Below are 19,392 nucleotides of genomic sequence, written 5' to 3'. Positions count from 1 at the left end.
AGAGTCAGATGAACTTGTGGATACAATTTGTATGTCTTTGTGTCCAGTAGGAAGGAAATTACAGGATGTTTAGCGAACCAATGCTAACTAGCGGTAGCGCAAAGACTGTAAGTCTATGAGAAGTCTACCCATAGACTTCCATTTATTGCGCTAACACCCAGGAGCAGTAGGGAAGCAGATTGAAAGAATGAAGACATTTCAAATGTAATATTATTTCTCCCTCTCTCTCACTCTCTCTCTCTCTCATGTTCCTTCTCATCCTCTCTCAGGGTAGCAGAGACCCGTTGTTCCTGACAGGGGTGACCTTCCCTCCAGAGTACCCTGCCAGCCCAGAGACGCTAGTCAAGCTCACCGTCTACGATGTGAGAGACAAGGCCCGCGACAATGTAAGTAAACCGCTAAGTGTGTGAAGGGGCTGAGGGGGAGGGTATGTACGGGGAGAGTGTGTGCTGGGTAAGGAGTGTGTGTGCTGGGTAAGGAGTGTGTGTGGGGAGAATGGGCAATGCCTCAAATTGTTGTTTTCTTTGCTGTGCGTGCCGAATGTCTTTCTTTTGTGTGTGGTTTTGTTAATCTGGCTGCGCTGCAAACACTTGCAGGGTGGTAGAGAACAGAAGTTGGGAGGCCTTAAGTATGGGTGATCTATCATGTTACGCATTTGAAGTGAAGTCACAGGCATTCACATTGAGTTCTGTCTGTGTGGCATGAACTGGGTCAAAGGAGATCTGAAAGCAAGAGCGAGGCCTTTGGTGATCTTCCCATGGGAATACTTACCCAGAGATCAATGAGAATGGGGATAGCTCTAGACATGGAATTCTGAATGTTGGTCGGTCTGGGTCATCTGGTTCGGAACCCTTTTAAACCGCCTTCAAATCATCTAATGGGTTCTCCAATATGAAACACTTTAGGCTTGCCTTGGATACTGGCTATGAAGGATTAATTAGCTAACTTCTTATGGCTGGGGGCAGTATTGAGTAGCTTGGATGAATAAGGTGCCCAGAGTAAACTGCCTGCTACTCAGTCCCAGTTGCTAATATATGCATATTATTAGTAGTATTGGATAGGAAACACTCTGAAGTTTCTAAAACTGTTTGAATGATGTCTGTGAGTATAACAGAACTCATATGGCAACCTGAGAAAAAAATCCAACCAGGAAGTGGGAAATCTGAGGTTGGTTGATTTTCAACTAATTCCCTATTGATGACAGTGGGATATTGGTCATGTTGCACTTCCTAAGGCTTCCACTAGATGTCAACCGTCTTTAGAAACTTGTTTGAGGCTTCTACTGTAAAGGAGGGTCTCTTTAAGTCCGTGGTCTGGCAGAGTGCCACAAGCTCGTGACGCTTGTTCATGTGAGAGGTAGCTCACGCACAAAGGAATTCTCCGTTTGGAACACTATTGAGGATTTATGTTAAAAACATCCTAAAGATTGATTCTATACATCGTTTGACATGTTTCTACGGACTGTAACAGAACTTTTTGACATTTCGTTTGCTCCTAGTGAACGCGCTTCGTGACTTTGGATTTGTTTACAAAACGCGCTAACAAAAGTAGCTATTTGGACATAAATGATGGACATTATCGAACAAAACAAATATTTATTGTGGAACTGGGATTCCTGGGAGTGCATTCTGATCATCAAAGATAAGTTAATATTTATAATGTTATTTCTGACTTCTATATGGCGGATATCTTTTTGGCTTGTTGGGTCTCTGAGCACCGTACTCAGATTATTGCATGGTTTGCTTTTTCCGTAAAGATTTTTTTAAATCTGACACAGCGGTTGCATTAAGGAGAAGTTTATCTAAAGTTCCATGTATAACACTTGTATTTTCATCAACATTTATAATAAGTATTTCTGTAAATTGTTGTGGCTCTCTGCAAAATCACCGGATGTTTTTGGAACTACTGAACATAACGCGGCAATGTATACTGAGATTTGTTTAATATAAATATGAACATTATCGAACAAAACATACATGTATTGTGTAACATGAAGTCCGATGAGTGTCATCTGATGAAGATCATCAAAGGTTAGTGATGAATTCTATCTCTATTTCTGATTTTTGTGACTCCATTCTTTGGCTGGAAAAATGGCTGTGTTTTTCTGTGACTTGGCTCTGTCGTTTGTGGTGCTTTCGCTGTAAAGCCTATTTGAAATCGGACACTGTGGTGGGATTAACAACAAGGTTACCTTTAAAATGGTATAAGATACTTGTATGTTTGAGGAATTTTAATTATGAGATTTCTGTTGTTTGAATTTGGCGCCCTGCACTTTCGCTGGCTATTGTCATATCGATCCCGTTAATGGGATCTCAGCCCTAAGAAGTTTTAAGGCTATGGGTTACTTACTCCACGATGATGTCATAGCTGTTGTTTGGATTCTAGACACTAGCTACCACTACAGCACTGTGACGGCACTACCTGGAGCACTGGAACCAGAGGGAACAGAAAGATCTGGAACAGCGACATCATAGCTATTGTATGGGTTCTATTTAAGCAATAAGGCCCGGGGGGGTGTTGTATATGGCCAATATACCACAGCTACGGGCTGTTCTTAAGCACGACGGAACGCAGAGTGACAAGATACAACCCTTAGCATATTGGCAATGTACCACCAACCCCCGAGGTACCTTATTGCTATTGTGAACTGCTTACCAATGTAACTACAACAGTACCAATAAATGTTTTGTCATACGTGTACGTTCTGATATGCCACGGCTTTCAAGCCAACCAGCATTCGGGGCTTGAACCACCCAGTTTATAAAGTGCGTTACAGATGCCACATGGTTAACTAGCTTATGTAAACCTGTATCTCACAGCTACATACACCTACAGTACACATGGGATACATTCAGTCCCTTTATGCTTCTGACTTGTGGCTATATCAGAATCCCTACAATGGATATATGTTGTCATACTGCTGATATCACAACATGTATTTCACACCTACACGTGAGAACAAAAAAGTATATAAACTGTTAGTTGAAAAAGAGACAACACGAACTGGACTTCACTCAGGTTAGAAAAATAGGTTTGTTTCACTCTTCCTGAGCCTCAGGTACTGTAGAGTAGTTAGAATCCAACTGTTCTGTAAAAAATATAGCAAGTTAGCAACTTGCTAACAACCCCTGAAGCCTGGGATCTAAATGATGCAAGCTAGTTCCTTCTGAGGTCTTCATGTAATATTGATGGAAGACTACACCTATGTGAGCCCCAACACTGTTCAAACTCTACAATACCTTCACGTGTAAGACGTGTAAGACTCGGTTAGACACTGGTCATGTCAAGCAGTCAGTCGCGTATCCCAAGTGGTAGAGTTCTGTTAAAAATGAATGTCGACTCGTTCGTGGCCACACAAGCTAACGCCTTGATATAAAGATATTTTATAGATGCTTGGTAAAGGCATAAGCTGTGTTACAGCTATATCTGGGAATAGTTGGCGGGAGTTCATTGTCCAGGCAGCTTTGGAGCCTATGGGTTTTATAGAATGTTCTGGTTCTTTGGTCTGTCTTTGTTGATGGATGAAAATAAAGTGAATTTCATTGTTTACCGCTCACAAATGGGAGGAGTCATGAACCTTGTTGAGACATCATCTTGGTCTTTTTGGTACAGCTACTGTCCTTGGATGTCCATTATAACCTCTCCTTTCAAACCTGATTGTAAAATCCAACCATCCTTACAAGCATCATCCTTTATTCCATTTCTTAAAACATCCATAATAATCAGAATACAGTAGAACAATGTTCCCTCTAATTTGTTGGGGCACTGAGCAAATTTCAGGTCTTGGGAGCAGATTTCTGTGCAACTTCTGGCCCACGTTTACAGTGAACACTGAGGCTGTACCTTTAAAGTTATAGACAGTAGCTAATAGGCTATTGTGGCTATTTGAGCATAATGTAGGCCTATATAAGCGGCTACTAACAAAACCAATGGAGCACATCTTAACATTTTCACATGGAAATAGCTTTTGATTTCTATGATATAGCCTACAGTAGCCTATAGGTTGTGTTCAATGCAGGCCTACATTGCATCAGACTTTTAAAAATATTTTTACACTATGCAGGGAATCAATTCATACTTTTTGTATGATACAATAAACCACATTAGAAAATATAATACCATACAGAGAATTAGAGCATGTAGACTACCTGCCTATTGGCTTATTTCCATATTCAAGCCTGTGTAAAAATACAACACTGCCCCATTAATTAAGGCATAAACAAGATTTTTACCTGACTTGGTTTTCAAAGACAACTTGAAATGTAGCCTACACGATTTGTGTTCTTGTAGGAAGCAGTAACTCCCCATTGCTGAACAATACTTACCTATAACTGGGCTAATAACTCGCTATAACTAGTCAAAAATATCAACGAATGTGCACATGTGCGGCTCTGCGCTCTGATCTGAAATGCGCATTTGCTGCAGGTGATCGAAGGACCGCTTGTGGGCTACCTGTCAATAGAATACTCCAGACTCCAGAATACTCTGCCTACAACAAAATCACAGACTCAATCTTACGAAGTTAGATTTGTTTTGTGTTGTTGCATTGAAAAGGGGCTGATATAATATTGATTCGATCACAGAGAAAAACATTGATCTATATAGCGCATGGAAACTAATGTGGAGAATTCAGTGAAGTTCAATCTCTTACGTCTCTTCACGCCACGGACACGCGCAGTTTTGAGGGAATATTGCAGCAGAATAAAACCAGACAGAATATTCTGCCTTGCTGTGGAGACTGTCTCCTGACTAGGGCCTGACATCCTGTCAGGGTTGTCACTCATAACACTTCCATTCACTCAAAACAGCCAGAGAGACATCGTGCGCGTGCGTGCGCGTGTCAGTGGCGGTTGTTATGGGGGCGTTTAAGATTTTTTCTTCTTCTCATGAGCATGACTTTATTTCTTTTACAGCATATTGGATTACTGTCATTCAGATTCAATTTGCCCAGTTCAGTGTAACAGCGATAGGTTTAGGCTACTACATGATACTGGAATTTTCCCTATACCCATCATGAGGTTGTTACAACATAGCCTATGAAGGAAAGTTTACAATGTAGTTGCACACAGGTCCAGAGAAAAGGTGACAAGAGGTGACAGACAGTGACACATGGACAGACAGTGACACATTCAATACCGCCTTGCGCACTCTTTCCTTCATCTAGCTGATATAGGGTGTAATCGTTAGTCCAACAGTTGCAAATGAGAGTTTCTATTGGACATATTCAGGTATGTTTATCCCTATTTTGTTGCGTTTGCTTCCGTTTAAGAAATATTTTTCAACAGAATCGGTGGAATGAATACACCCCTGTTCAGCGTAAACACAGTTCACTTTCATAACAGCCACGTTGTATTCCTTCTCATATCTATGCGCTCTCCTCCTCTAAGCTTTTCCCTTCACTTGTGGACTTTAAGGCACAACACATCAGCTGTATGTGACCAGGCGAAAAAACCTTTCCAAGTTTAACTATGTCATAACCTCTACGCACAGCCTATATCGTTGTCACCATATTAGCTAAAGTAACGTCATAGTCAACATAGCTAATAGAACTAACGTGTTAGTAAACCCGCTACATGCAGTAACGTTACAATGTACAGTCAGTAAGCAGTTTAGCACTTACACCGGCGGGCAACGGTGGCAATAAATGAGAAAAAAACAAAAGCTTAACTTGACTTGGAAGAGTTCCAGTGTTGTTGGATAGTCATAGCCAGCTAGCTAACATAGCATCCCTCTGTTTTAACAGGGCGTTTGAGTCAGCTAAACAAGCTAGCTGCATTTGTTAGCTAAGTAAGTGAAAACAAATATTCTCTCTCGTGTGTGTGTGTGTGTGTGTGTGTGTGTGTGTGTGTGTGTGTGTGTGTGTGTGTTGCTTCTCCTTCAGTTTGGAAGAAATTAATTTGTTAAAAAAATGTGTTAATCTATTGGCTTTCTCTCTATTTGAGTCAACTACTCACCACATTTTCTGCACTGCAGTGCTAGCTAACTGTAGCTTGTGCTTTCAGTACTAGATTAATTATCTGATCCTTTGATTGGGTGGACAACATGTCAGTTCATGCTGCAAGAGCTCTGATAGTTTGGAGGATGTCTTCCGGAAGTTGTCATAATTACTGTGTATGTCTATGGAAGGGGGTGAGAATCATGAGCCACCTAGGTTTTCTATTGAACTCAATGTACCCAGAGGAGGACGGAAGCTAGCTGGCATCCGGCTACACCATGGAGTGCTGTTGAGGCTGCTGCTGTTGAGGCTACTGTAGACCATTGCAAAATAGTGTGTTTTAATCAATTACTTGGTGACGTGATTATGTTTAGTATAATTTTATCTAAAAACTTTCAAAAAAAAATGGTTTACAATTTTTATTTTTATGAAATTCACTGAGGAGGATGGTCCTCCCCTTCCACCTCTGAGGATCCTTCAATGGTGTGTGTGTGTATGCTTGTGCGTGTGCCCAGGCTGTCTTGTCTGCTTCAGGACAGGCCCTCTTGTGCCTTTCAGATCATTCCCTCATACCTCTAGTCTCCTCCACTAGTTTCCTCTAGTCTCTAGTCTACTCCTCTAGTCTCCTCCTCTAGTTGTCTCCTCCACTAGTTTCCTCTAGTCTCCTCCTCTAGTCTCTTCCTCTAGTTGTCTCCTCTTCTAATCTCCTCATCTAGTCTCCTCTAGTCTCTTCCTCTAGTTGTCTCCTCTTCTAATCTCCTCCTCTAGTCTCCTCTAGTCTCTTCCTCTAGTTGTCTCCTCTTCTAATCTCCTCCTCTAGTCTCCTCTAGTCTCTTCTTCTAGTATCCTCTAGTTGTCTCCACCTCTAGTCTCCTCAACTAGTTCTCTAGTCTCCTCTTCTAGTCTCCTCAACTAGTTCTCTAGTCTCCTCTTCTAGTCTCCTCCACTATTCTCCTCCTTTACTCACCTCCTCTAGTCTCCTCCTCTAGTTGCCCTACAGTACAATTAAGGACTTTCCCACTGGGCACACACTGTTGTTTCCACATAATTTCAATCTAATTACACTGAACCAACGTGGAATAGACGTTGAATTGACGTCTGTGCCCAGTGGGTTGACTGAGTACTGCTCTCTCTATGTACGAATCTGAAATTTTAAAATTCTAAATTCTAATTCTAATTCTGAATTCTAAAACGCTGACTTCTTTTCTCCCCCCTTTTTGACTTGTCTATTTCAACCCTTTTTTGAGTTGTCTTTCCTCTTTATTCGTGGTTTTCACAGCAGCAGTAGCTACAGTACAGTGGTTCCAGATCTTTCTCTTCCCTCTGGCTCCAGTGATCCAGTTCCCCTGTAGTGCTGTAACATACTAGCCGTGTTGCTCTGCTGGGCTGGGCTCAGTTTGTACAGCGCTAGCTGCTTGTCTTGGTCTCATTAGCCAGTGTGTAGGTGGTACGGCCGTGACCCCAAACACGAGTTGACACCCCGCATCAGCCCCTCTGGTGCAAATGGGAGCAAAAGCTCCAGTAATTTAATGTCACATTTTTGGTGATAGAAAAGAAAAAGAGCGATTTGGAAATGTGGAAGAGTGTGTGTGTGTGTGGGTGCATTTGTGAGGTTGCATTTACAGATGAGCAGCCAGCATTTTACAAGTCATATGCAGCTCGCAACTCATTCCAAAGGCGAGCACGTCACCGCTTCTAGCGTCGGTCGCGAAAAAGGCGGTTATTTGACAGACCGCTAGGTAAACATCAAATAAAATCTCTGGCGTCTTAAATTGGCCTGATGTGTGCTATCTTTATGTCCACTGCAAGGGGTTAGGTTGGCCATTGAAGGGGAAAGGAGAGGAGGACGAGACAGGAAAACGAATGAAGCAGATTTTCTAGATTAATCTCTTAATATTCCAGGAGGAGCAGAGTGTTACATTTCATACTGGGATGATTTCCCTTTGCCTCCGGCTTCCAAGTTGTCTGAGATGTGCGTTCCGAGATGAGCCCCGGTGCAGCTGCAATGCTGCCCTGAATACATGAGAGGACGAACAGAGCAGATGGAATGGTAAGAGGTAGAGTGGAGGGGGGGGGGGGGGGGGGGGGGGGGTGACGAGGCCTGTTCTCTCTGACTGAGTGATCTGCCCCCAGGCCTTGTTGTCAAGGGTGATAGGTTACCCAGAATTACCCAGATTTCCTCTGTGTATAGCTGAATCCCATGTGCATTAGATTGTACATTCCGATCATGTCCCCACTTGTTCAATTAAACCTCTACACATCAAGAACCCCCCCCCCCCATTTGAGCCAGCGACCTCATGATTGCAGGATTCATAACCTTTTATGAAATAGTGTTTCTTGCATCATAGATATTATTTCTCCAGAGTACATTTTTCCTCGTACTCAAATTACGCGGGTTGCACAAACAAAACCTAATTAGACTATTAGATAACCTTCAGTAATTGATAGAGAAGATTCACAGTGAACTCAGAAGACGGATCCAGAATAACAGACCAAAAGCCTACAACCCGCAAAGACTCAAATTGGAGGGGAAGAGAGAGAGCGACCGAGAGACGAGGGTTCCTGAACAGATCTGTGGCCAATTATTTCACAAAGTGCAGCGCATCAGAGGGCACTTATCAAAGTAGAGGGGGAGAAGAGATAACGACAGGCTGAGAGAGAGGCCGAGAGAGACGAATGAAAGCATATGGGAACAAACACAATATTGTTTGTATGCATTGTTGTGAGTTGTCTGTCTCGCATTTTAGTGCTCACTTACCTTGTTGAAGAAGCTCGGAGACACGGAACACCAAACTAATATCGAGAGCAGGAGCTTCATGTCGGAATCAAAGCGATTACCCAGCATCCTCTATGGTCTACGAAGATAGGCCGGCAGCCTGTAGATTGTAGTAGAGCCCTTGTGTGTGTAATCATAGGCTCATTTATCTCTACGTCTGGCCTCTGTGATGTTACGAACATGTAATGCGGTTTTCATTGTGTGTGCGTCATAGTAATCTTCAGATCATGAAGAGGGGATTTGATTGGGTTCTGTGATGTGTGATGCACAATACCGTGACGAACAATCGAGAAGCTCCTCTCGGCAAAGTATAGAAATGGGTCGGGTCCAGTCCTTTCCATGAAGACGCCATAACATGTATTCAAATACAGAGCTTTTTACTTCATTGCTTTAATCAACGTTTAAAGATGGTCGCCCCGCAAACACTGACAGGCACGCACACGCACCAGCCTTTATGCTATCATTCAAGTGACACCCTTGAAGGTGTAGAGAAATACTTATTAGATCCAGGATGAGTACAAAGTAGCAGGGAGGGGTACTGATCAATGTGCTCAACCTCCAACCCCCTGGCAAAGCAGCAGAGACACAGGGGCAAGGCATGCTTTCGCACTCCTCTCCTCTCTTCGCTTTATAGTGTGGAGGAGATGGTGCAGGAAAAAAGCCCTACATCGTGTCTAGCTGTAATTCACATCAAGTGATGTTGACATTAGCATCACGTTCCTTCACTGGACAAGCGTCAGAGTGCAAGATATGGCTCAATGGCACATATGCTTAAGCACCGTGCAATATACCAGTCATTACAGTGCCTGTCCTTCCAATGTACCGGTCATCGTCTCTCCTCTTTTAACGGACTTTTAGATAGTATATAGTTATAGCAATTCCCTAGGCGCTCTATTTCTACAGTCATCTCTCCATGTGACCCAAGGGAATCATTGCTCCAATTATGTAGCTACTGCTGATGCACTGACAGTCCTCCAATAGTTTAATCCTCCCCGTCAATAATCATTGTGTGTAAATGGGGTGACACGGCACTTTTTTGGGCACGACAACGACTCAGGGCTTTTCACCTGGGTGTCTGTCAAATCTGGAGCGAACCAGCTTCTTAAAAACCTCTTAAGGATCCACCCCTTTTTTCAATTTTTGCTTAAAATGATATACCCAAATCTAACTGCCTGTAGCTCCGGACCGGAAGCAAGGATATGCATATTCTTGATACCATTTGAAAGGAAACACTTTGAAGTTTGTGGAAATGTGAAATTAATTTAGGAGAATATAACACATATCTGGTAAAAGATGATACAAAGAAAATAAATAACTTTTTTTGTACCATCTTTGAAATGTAAGAGAAAAGCCATCATGTATTATTCCAGCCCAGTCGCAATTTAGATTTTGGCCACTAGATGGCAGCAGTGTATGTGCAACGTTTTAGACGGATCCAATGAATCATTGCATTTCTGTTCAAAATGCCTAATTTGTTTATTTATTCATTTTACTTTGTTATGTAGGCTTCTTCTAACCAATTACTTTCCACTACAGATAATAATATGATTAGGCTGTATCTTTACATTAAAAAGTCTGGCAGATTTCCAGTCATTCCAATTAATTTAATACCCCTTGATCTTCAAGAATAGGACTTGGAAATATAGATCAGCTAGATTGTTTTACCTGAGCATAACCCAAAAACGAAGGGCTTATTAGCTTACTCAGTTTGTGATTTAGTTGTCATGGAGGACTGATTGGGCTCACTGCTTCGAGTTGAAAAGTAGATGCCGCTCTCATGGAATGACATGACAAGAATGCCTTATGCTGCATTTGCTATAAACGTATCGTTGTTTTGGTGACACATTGATATCTTGATCATTTGAAGTCTATCAAAAGTGTGCGAGTTTGAGCACGTGTCCGTTAGGCCTATGGACATTTCTATTTTTATCAGATAAATAATATTGAGCAATAAAAGCCCCGCTCGTGGTCTTCTTAAATTCAGCTCGTTGTTGACAGTACGGCGCACAATGCCACGGCATAGTTTAGAAGGGAGGAACTCCCTCAAACTTTTAGTCCATAGGCTGGGATCCGCACGATGCAGCTGTTGCAAGAGCACATTTATCACTGGCTGTCCACTGGGCACAAAAACAATACATGATGAGCAGGACAAGCCCCTTCAATTCAAACATTATTGGGTTAAAGTACACATATACTGTACAGTTGTGAACAGCCACAATCCATAAGGCACAACATATCTATTGAGAGAGCAGCAGTGTGATTCATACTAATTCTAATGCACAATGTAGATATCTTTAGTAGGTTGGATCTGCATGCTGTCGTTCTTACCTCAAAGCGTTTATTCAAGCAGTTGCACCATTGGAAAGACAGAGCTTTGGACCGTAACTACAAAAGCCTGTTCCTGCTCTTTTCCTGTGATCCATGGAACACGTTTGGTGTGTCATCATGGTGGTCTCTGACTTGTGGTCAGACTCGTTCAGGCGTAATAAACTAAAACTTGTTACATGTAATCTGTTACTCCCCAACCCTGACCTTGTCAAACTAGTATTCAATGACAAAGCCTTCAGTAAATGCTAATGGAGGGTGGATACAGCCAGGTTTAGGGTTGGGTGAGATTACTCTTTGAATAAAGTATGGTGGGAGGTTAAAGTACGTTATCATCCCGGGCTTCAGTTGTCATGGCCTCACGTCAATATAAGAGATTATAGGGCTGACTTGTGTTTTACTCTCTCGCTCTCTCTCTACTCTCTTTCTTTCAATTCAATTTAAGGGGATTTATAGGCATGGGAAACATGTTTACATTGCCAAAGTGAAGTAGATAATAAATGTGTTTTTTTAGTTTTTTTTACAGTAAACATTACACTCTCAAAAGTTCTCTCTCTCTCTCTACTCTCTTCCTTTCCTCTTCTATACATCTCCCCCTCTCTTTCTGTCTCCCTCTCTCTCTCTGAATCATATTCAAAGTGGATCTTACCAGCGGGTGCTCTTCAGATCTCTCCAGAGGTCAGACTGTGTTAACGGCAGACGGTTAACAGCAGCCGGTAGACAGCAAGCCCTCCCCACTTGCACCGCCACTGGCCTGTCAGAGATAACACCTAGACATTCAGCCCCACAATCAAAGAGTCCGGGTCAATACAGCCAATCAAAGGGACATACCAAGGAAAGAGCTATGTCGTGATAGGGCGGCAGACCAAAAGGCTGTTGTGACAGATAAGGGGGACTGACTGTCATCTCAAGGCTGAAAGGAAGCAGTAAGGTGGCCTCCTCCTCCTGTTTCCTCGCCAGCAGTCCTCCTCATTGTGTCAGTGTCACTGTCGGGTTGAAAGGTAGCAATCTAAAGGGTTCTTTATCAGAGCTAGTTGCTTAATGAGTGACATCTTGACAAGTGAATGTGTCTCCTCTCCCTCTCTCTCTCTATCGGTGGCCAAAGATCCACTGCATATGTAGAGGTGATGGTTTCTACCGATCGGTTTCTTATGCCTGAGGAGATGAGGAAATACCGGGTGGTGGGGGGTGGCCACCATCCAAGAACATTCTGCCTAATGCTGACGGGGGGGAAATAAGTCCTGTTTAAAACTGCATCTCCAGCTAGAAGCTAGAAGGGACGAGTTGCAAAGAGGGAATGTAAACATGTAAGTTATCTGGTGCAACAACCCCCCTTTGGCTAGCCTGGAATTGGAACGGAGTGTGATTACTGTGCTGTATTTGAAACAACCCCTGACTATGGTATCGTATCCAGGGGAGAAAGGTATGTTACAGTGATTGTAGGGAAGTACACGGAAGAGCCACACACTCTATCGTCCGGTGATTTCTCTCCCCTCCGTCGCCGCCCGTAAATAATCGTCACTTATGCTGCATTTCATTTCACTTCACACCGTAGCCCGGGCGGAAACTGAGAAAGATTGCTTTTGATGGATGGCACAATTACATTTCTACTGTGTTGTATTTACATTCCCCAAACTGAGAGAAACTGAAATGTTCACCTTTTTTAAAAATCATTACACACACAGCAACACACACCATGTCCCATATCCCATCCTCATGATTTGTTATTAATTCCTCCATGTTCTTCAGTGTGTTGACTTTATATTCTCCCTCCTCTTGGGCCTTGCTGCAATACGATTCCTTTGTAATGGTCGGTCTCATTAACTCTGAGGGAGAATCCATAGAGGGGAAGGGGGAAATGTAGCCTACTTCCTTGTTCATCTGACGATTTGGTCAGGCCTGGGTTGAAGTTAGTCTGCTATGTTTTAGACCTGTGTAGACTGGTTTTGGTGCTTGATGGCACTTTTAGACACTGATGCAAGCGCTATAATCCGTAAAGACGTTTAGAGAATGTTTGTATTGAAATATAGTTCTATTAAAACTGTATACAGTATAGAGAGCGAGTGAGAGAGAGCGAGAGAGAGAGAGATCCAGCTGTTTTTTGTTTACTGGTACCTAAACATCAACTTGCTCGTCATTGAGTGAAATTGAAAAGACTGTATAACTTTACATGAATCTGGCGTCTATCCAAACCTGAATGGAATGGGCTCTTTATAAGTTAGATAAATGTGACATGGCAATGAAATGTCCCTTCGCTATCAGAGGCCAGATATGGATAGACAGCCTTTCAAACGTCCCTGCCTTTGCGTCTTCGCCATAGCTACCGAATACAAGATATGAAAAGAGACGACGTGCCTTCAAGCTTTTCAAAGTTCTCTTCAACGTCTGCCTTTTTCCATTAAAAAGAAAATCCCGTTTAACTTTATACCACGGCTGTAAAAGTGTTGAAGGCAGTCAGACGAGCACAGTTGACAATTGAGGAGAAGTAAAATAGCCTCCATCCGGGAGAGTGGAAAGTTAAAACTCGCTAATGCGTTTTCATTGAAGCCAAAGCCTCGTCTGCCGTATCAAGCTAACACTACGCTTGCCATGTTACTCCGAAAAACCCCAAACCCCATCACAAAGAGGGAAATATCGCATTTGAGTGGCGTCAGAGAAAATACTCCAGAATGTCAACTAAAGTGTGAAGTCCATGTCTAGTCGAGTCTTTCCAGACTTCATTTGTCACGTCTCAATATAGTCTTGGTGCATCCATCTCTGGTTTGTTTGTTAAAGACCGTGAAATACAGATTGCCTAATTGCATCACCCTCCTCACCCATAAAACAACTTGAAGCTCCCTTTCTTGGACCTCAATCCAGCCTTGACACGTCTGTATCTTCATCTTGTTTGTTATAGGAAGTACACGATAATTGCATCACCCTCCAGTCTGCCGTGTACACAGTAATAAAACAACTCACTCTTTGCGTGAATATTTAGTTGGAAATGAAGTGTTGGTTTTATTTGGTGGGTGTGTGGGCAGTCGGATGGGAAAATGCTGTTAGAATAGTGCCACGGCTATTAAAACCAGTGGAGTAAATCTAAACAGGGGGCAGTAATTAAAATATGCTGAGTGAATACAGATGTCTGTCGGAGCCGCCACAAGGAGATGTGCTTCCCCCTCTGGTCCAATGCTAATGCAATCAGTGTCCAAGCTGATAAAGTCATGTACATAAAGGAGTGGTTGGTCTTTATCTGGGTGACAAGAGTTTCTGATTAGAGTAGAGTAGAGTAGACGTAGAGTAGACGTAGAGTAGAGTAAAGGATAGCGTAGAGAATAGTGTGGAGGAGAATCAAATAGAGAATGGACCCTGTAGTAGCCTGTAGTATGTAGAGCAGGGTTCTCCAACCCTGTTCCTGGAGAGACACCCTCCTGTAGGTTAACTCCAACCCTGTTTCTGGAGAGACACCCTCCTGTAGGTTTTTGATCCAACCCCAGTTGTAGCTAACCTGAATGAGTTTATCATCCAGGTAATTATTAAAGTCAGGTGCACTAGATTAAGGTTGGAGCAAAAACCTACAGGACGGTATCTCTCCAGGAACAGCAGCGCACCGGGAACAGCAGCGCACAGGGAACAGCAGCGCACCGGGAACAGTAGCGCACCGGGAACAGGGTTGGAGACATAGCCGTGGGAAGTAGGGGTGCTGAGGGTGTTGCAGCATCCCCTGAAAAATGAGAATTAAAATAAATTCTATATACAGTGGGACAAAAAAGTATTTAGTCAGCCACCAATTGTGCAAGTTCTCCCACTTAAAAAGATGAGAGAGGCCTGTAATTTTCATCATAGGTACACTTCAACTATGACAGACAAAATGAGGGAAAAAAATCCAGAAAATCACATTGTAGGATTTTTAATGAATTTATTTGCAAATTATGGTGGAAAATAAGTATTTGGTCACCTACAAACAAGCAAGATCTCTGGCTCTCACAGACCTGTAACTTCTTCTTTAAGAGGCTCCTCTGTCCTCCACTCGTTACCTGTATTAATGGCACCTGTTTGAACTTGTTATCAGTATAAAAGACACCTGTCCACAACCTCAAACAGTCACACTCCAAACTCCACTATGGCCGAGACCAAAGAGCTGTCAAAGGACACCAGAAACAAAATTGTAGACCTGCACCAGGCTGGGAAGACTGAATCTGCAATAGGTAAGCAGCTTGGTTTGAAGAAATCAACTGTGGGAGCAATTATTAGGAAATGGAAGACATACAAGACCACTGATAGTCTCGCTCGATCTGGGACTCCACGCAAGATCTCACCCCGTGGGGTCAAAATGATCACAAGAATGGTGAGCAAAAGTCCCAGAACCACACGGGGGACCTAGTGAATGACCTGAATAACACACTACGCCGCCAGGGACTGAAATCCTGCAGTGCCAGACGTGTCCCCCTGCTTAAGCCAGTACATGTCCAGGCCCGTCTGAAGTTTGCTAGAGAGCATTTGGATGATCCAGAAGAAGATTGGGAGAATGTCATATGGTCAGATGAAACCAAAATATAACTTTTTGGTAAAATCTCAACTCGTCGTGTTTGGAGGACAAAGAATGCTGAGTTGCATCCAAAGAACACCATACCTACTGTGAAGCATGGGGGTGGAAACATCATGTTTTGGGGCTGTTTTTCTGCAAAGGGACCAGGACGACTGATCCGTGTAAAGTAAAGAATGAATGGGGCCATGTATCGTGAGATTTTGAGTGAAAACCTCCTTCCATCAGCAAGGGCATTAAAGATGAAACGTGGCTGGGTCTTTCAGCATGACAATGATCCCAAACACACCGCCCGGGCAATGAAGGAGTGGCTTCGTAAGAAGCATTTCAAGGTCCTGGAGTGGCCTAGCCAGTCTCCAGATCTCAACCCCATAGAAAATCTTTGGAGGGACTTGAAAGTCCGTGTTGCCCAGCAACAGCCCCAAAACATCACTACTCTAGAGGAGATCTGCATGGAAGAATGGGCCAAAATACTAGCAACAGTGTGTGAAAACCTTGTGAAGACTTACAGAAAATGTTTGACCTCTGTCATTGCCAACAAAGGGTATATAACAAAGTATTGAGAAACTTTTGTTATTGACCAAATACTTATTTTCCACCATAATTTGCAAATAAATTAAACATTTAAAATCCTACAATGTGATTTTCTGGAATTTTTTTCTCTAATTTTGTCTGTCATAGTTGAAGTGTACCTATGATGAAAATGACAGGCCTCTCTCATCTTTTTAAGTGGGAGAACTAGCACAATTGGTGGCTGACTAAATACTTTTTTGCCCCACTGTACATATATATTATTTTCTTCCACAAAAGTAGTGCACTGAGCCTTTACCCCCAGCAGCACCCCAAAACATCTTCCCGTGGTTATGGTTGAAGACTGGAGAGCTCTGATGTAGAGGGTATGGTACTGTAGGGTGCAGCACAACATGACAGACCTCACATAACTAATTTATACATCATGACTTATACAACAGGCTTTAACACGGCAGGATGTTATCCTCTCTTCCTTGTCCTTGTGGGGATACTGTGTCTGTCTGTCTGTCTGTCTGTCTGTCTGTCTTGTCTTCCTTGTCTTCCTTGTCTCTGTCTGTCTTGTCTTCCTTGTCTTCCTTGTCTCTGTCTGTCTTGTCTTCCTTGTCTTCCTTGTCTCTGTCTTCCTTGTCTTCCTTGTCTCTGTCTTCCTTGTCTTCCTTGTCTCTGTCTTCCTTGTCTTCCTTGTCTTCCTTGTCTCTGTCTGTCTGTCTTGTCTTCCTTGTCTCTGTCTGTCTTCCTTGTCTTCCTTGTCTCTGTGTGTCTTCCTTGTCTTCCTTGTCTCTGTCTGTCTTCCTTGTCTTCCTTGTCTCTGTCTGTCTTCCTTGTCTTCCTTGTCTCTGTCTTCCTTGTCTTCCTTGTCTCTGTCTGTCTGTCTGTCTTCCTTGTCTTCCTTGTCTCTGTCTGTCTTGTCTTCCTTGTCTTCCTTGTCTCTGTCTGTCTGTCTGTCTTCCTTGTCTTCCTTGTCTCTGTCTGTCTTGTCTTCCTTGTCTTCCTTGTCTCTGTCTGTCTTGTCTTCCTTGTCTTCCTTGTCTCTGTCTTCCTTGTCTTCCTTGTCTCTGTCTTCCTTGTCTTCCTTGTCTCTGTCTTCCTTGTCTTCCTTGTCTTCCTTGTCTCTGTCTGTCTTCCTTGTCTTCCTTGTCTCTGTCTGTCTTCCTTGTCTTCCTTGTCTTCCTTGTCTCTGTCTGTCTTCCTTGTCTTCATTGTCTCTGTCTGTCTGTCTGTCTTCCTTGTCTCTGTCTGTCTGTCTGTCTTCCTTGTCTCTGTCTGTCTGTCTGTCTTCCTTGTCTTCCTTGTCTCTGTCTGTCTGTCTGTCTGTCCTCCTTGTCTCTGTCGGGATACTGTCTGTCTGTCTCTGTCTCTCCTCCTTGTCTCTGTCGGGATACTGTCTGTCTGTCTCTGTCTCTCCTCCTTGTCTCTGTCGGGATACTGTCTGTCTGTCTCTGTCTCTCCTCCTTGTCTCTGTCGGGATACTGTCTGTCTGTCTGTCTCTGTCTCTCCTCCTTGTCTCTGTCGGGATACTGTCTGTCTGTCTCTGTCTCTCCTCCTTGTCTCTGTCGGGATACTGTCTGTCTGTCTCTGTCTCTCCTCCTTGTCTCTGTCGGGATACTGTCTGTCTGTCTCTGTCTCTCCTCCTTGTCTCTGTCGGGATACTGTCTGTCTGTCTCTGTCTCTCCTCCTTGTCTCTGTCGGGATACTGTCTGTCTGTCTCTGTCTCTCCTCCTTGTCTCTGTCGGGATACTGTCTGTCTGTCTGTCTCTGTCTCTCCTCCTTGTCTCTGTCGGGATACTGTCTGTCTGTCTCTGTCTCTCCTCCTTGTCTCTGTCGGGATACTGTCTGTCTGTCTCTGTCTCTCCTCCTTGTCTCTGTCGGGATACTGTCTGTCTGTCTCTGTCTCTCCTCCTTGTCTCTGTCGGGATACTGTCTGTCTGTCTCTGTCTCTCCTCCTTGTCTCTGTCGGGATACTGTCTGTCTGTCTCTGTCTCTCCTCCTTGTCTCTGTCGGGATACTGTCTGTCTGTCTCTGTCTCTCCTCCTTGTCTCTGTCGGGATACTGTCTGTCTCTGTCTCTGTGTCTGTCTGTCTGTCTGTCTGTCTGTCTGTCTGTCTGGCAGCATGTGTCTAGGGGAGGCATGGCAGATTTAGTGTTGAGTGTCAATGTGTGAGAGAGAGAGACCAGACCACTCATCACTGAGAGCGACTCTAAACCCGAAACATTGTCATAAACCCCTCCCAGCTAAACCTCTCCCAATCTCCACAAGATGGGATTTGTCTAGATCAATTTCATAATTCATTTTTTCATTGAGAAATGTAATTATATCATCTCTCATCATCCCTCCACATCCTCCCGTCATATCCCTGATTGTTACAGCCGTCACCTGCAGTAGCAGATTATCAGCCAAATGAATTACCGGGTCACAGGTGAATTAAACGGTTGGCTGACTCCAATCATTCCCTGGGAAAAGTAGCTTAGCTTAAGTTCGTTTTTTAAGGAAGGAGAGTCTTGCAGAAAATCAGCTTTCTCTTTCTGCCTAATTCCCGCCTTTTCTGTGAGGTAATGGCTTCCTTTGAGAGAGATGGGATGGAAAGTGCTGATGCAGGTTAGCCGCGTGTGACGACGGCTATTTTCTGTGGTTAACCAAGCTCCTGATGAGCTTGCCGTGTGTGTGTGTGTGTGTGTGTGTGTGTGTGTGTGTGTGTGTGTGTGTGTGTGTGTGTGTGTGTGTGTGTGTGTGTGTGTGTGTGTGTGTGTGTGTGTGTGTGTGTGTGTGTGTGTGTGTGTGAGAGAATGCGCTGGTGAGTGTGTGTACCTGCTTCTGTGTAGTGTGTGTGTGTGTCTGCCTGTTTGCATGCAATAGAGACACATTGCTTGTAGAACAGTGGTTTATGGAAGCACACAGACACAGTCTGCGAGGTGTTTTTGAAAGACGTAAAGCAAACCGTCCATGAAGCGATGGCGGACATTTTCCCCCTTCCCTTTCAATAGAAACCTCACATATGATATTTCCCACATGGACAACCACAGCCGAGTTTGTAGCTGGGTCATTTCACAAAATGACTCCCTTTTGCATCTCTTTGATATTTTATGTAGAAATTGTCCACCAATATTGCGTTTTAAAAGCCTGTTATATTAAATGAAGTGTGCTTTAATTTACAGTAGACCACATGGAAAATTCAATACATTTTAAGTTCCCTGTCCCTAAATGTCCCTCTGTCCCCTTTAACCCACTTAACCCCAGCATTTTTCCAAGTCCTTGTAACTGTGTTCTTATCTGCAGGCAAATGGCATGTTTAATAGTGCAAT

At 43.4% G+C, this 19,392-nt stretch overlaps 1 protein-coding gene across 5 annotated transcripts in view; it reads left to right on the top strand.

The window, feature by feature from the left end:
- LOC139374697 (type II inositol 3,4-bisphosphate 4-phosphatase-like) overlaps positions 1-19,392 on the top strand; it is a 252,978-nt gene that overhangs the window by 39,504 nt on the left and 194,082 nt on the right. For all 5 annotated transcript variants that reach the window (XM_071115775.1, XM_071115770.1, XM_071115768.1 and 2 more), the window contains one exon: positions 270-386. Coding sequence is in view for 3 of the 5 variants with exons in the window: in XM_071115770.1 (XP_070971871.1) it covers positions 270-386 (117 nt within the window). In the remaining 2 variants the exon portion in view is untranslated. The remainder of the gene's footprint in view (positions 1-269; positions 387-19,392) is intronic.

The sequence above is a fragment of the Oncorhynchus clarkii genome, chromosome 19 (genome assembly GCF_045791955.1).
Source record: "Oncorhynchus clarkii lewisi isolate Uvic-CL-2024 chromosome 19, UVic_Ocla_1.0, whole genome shotgun sequence".
Lineage (NCBI taxonomy): Eukaryota > Metazoa > Chordata > Actinopteri > Salmoniformes > Salmonidae > Oncorhynchus > Oncorhynchus clarkii.
This window is presented reverse-complemented; position numbering and strand designations above follow the sequence as displayed.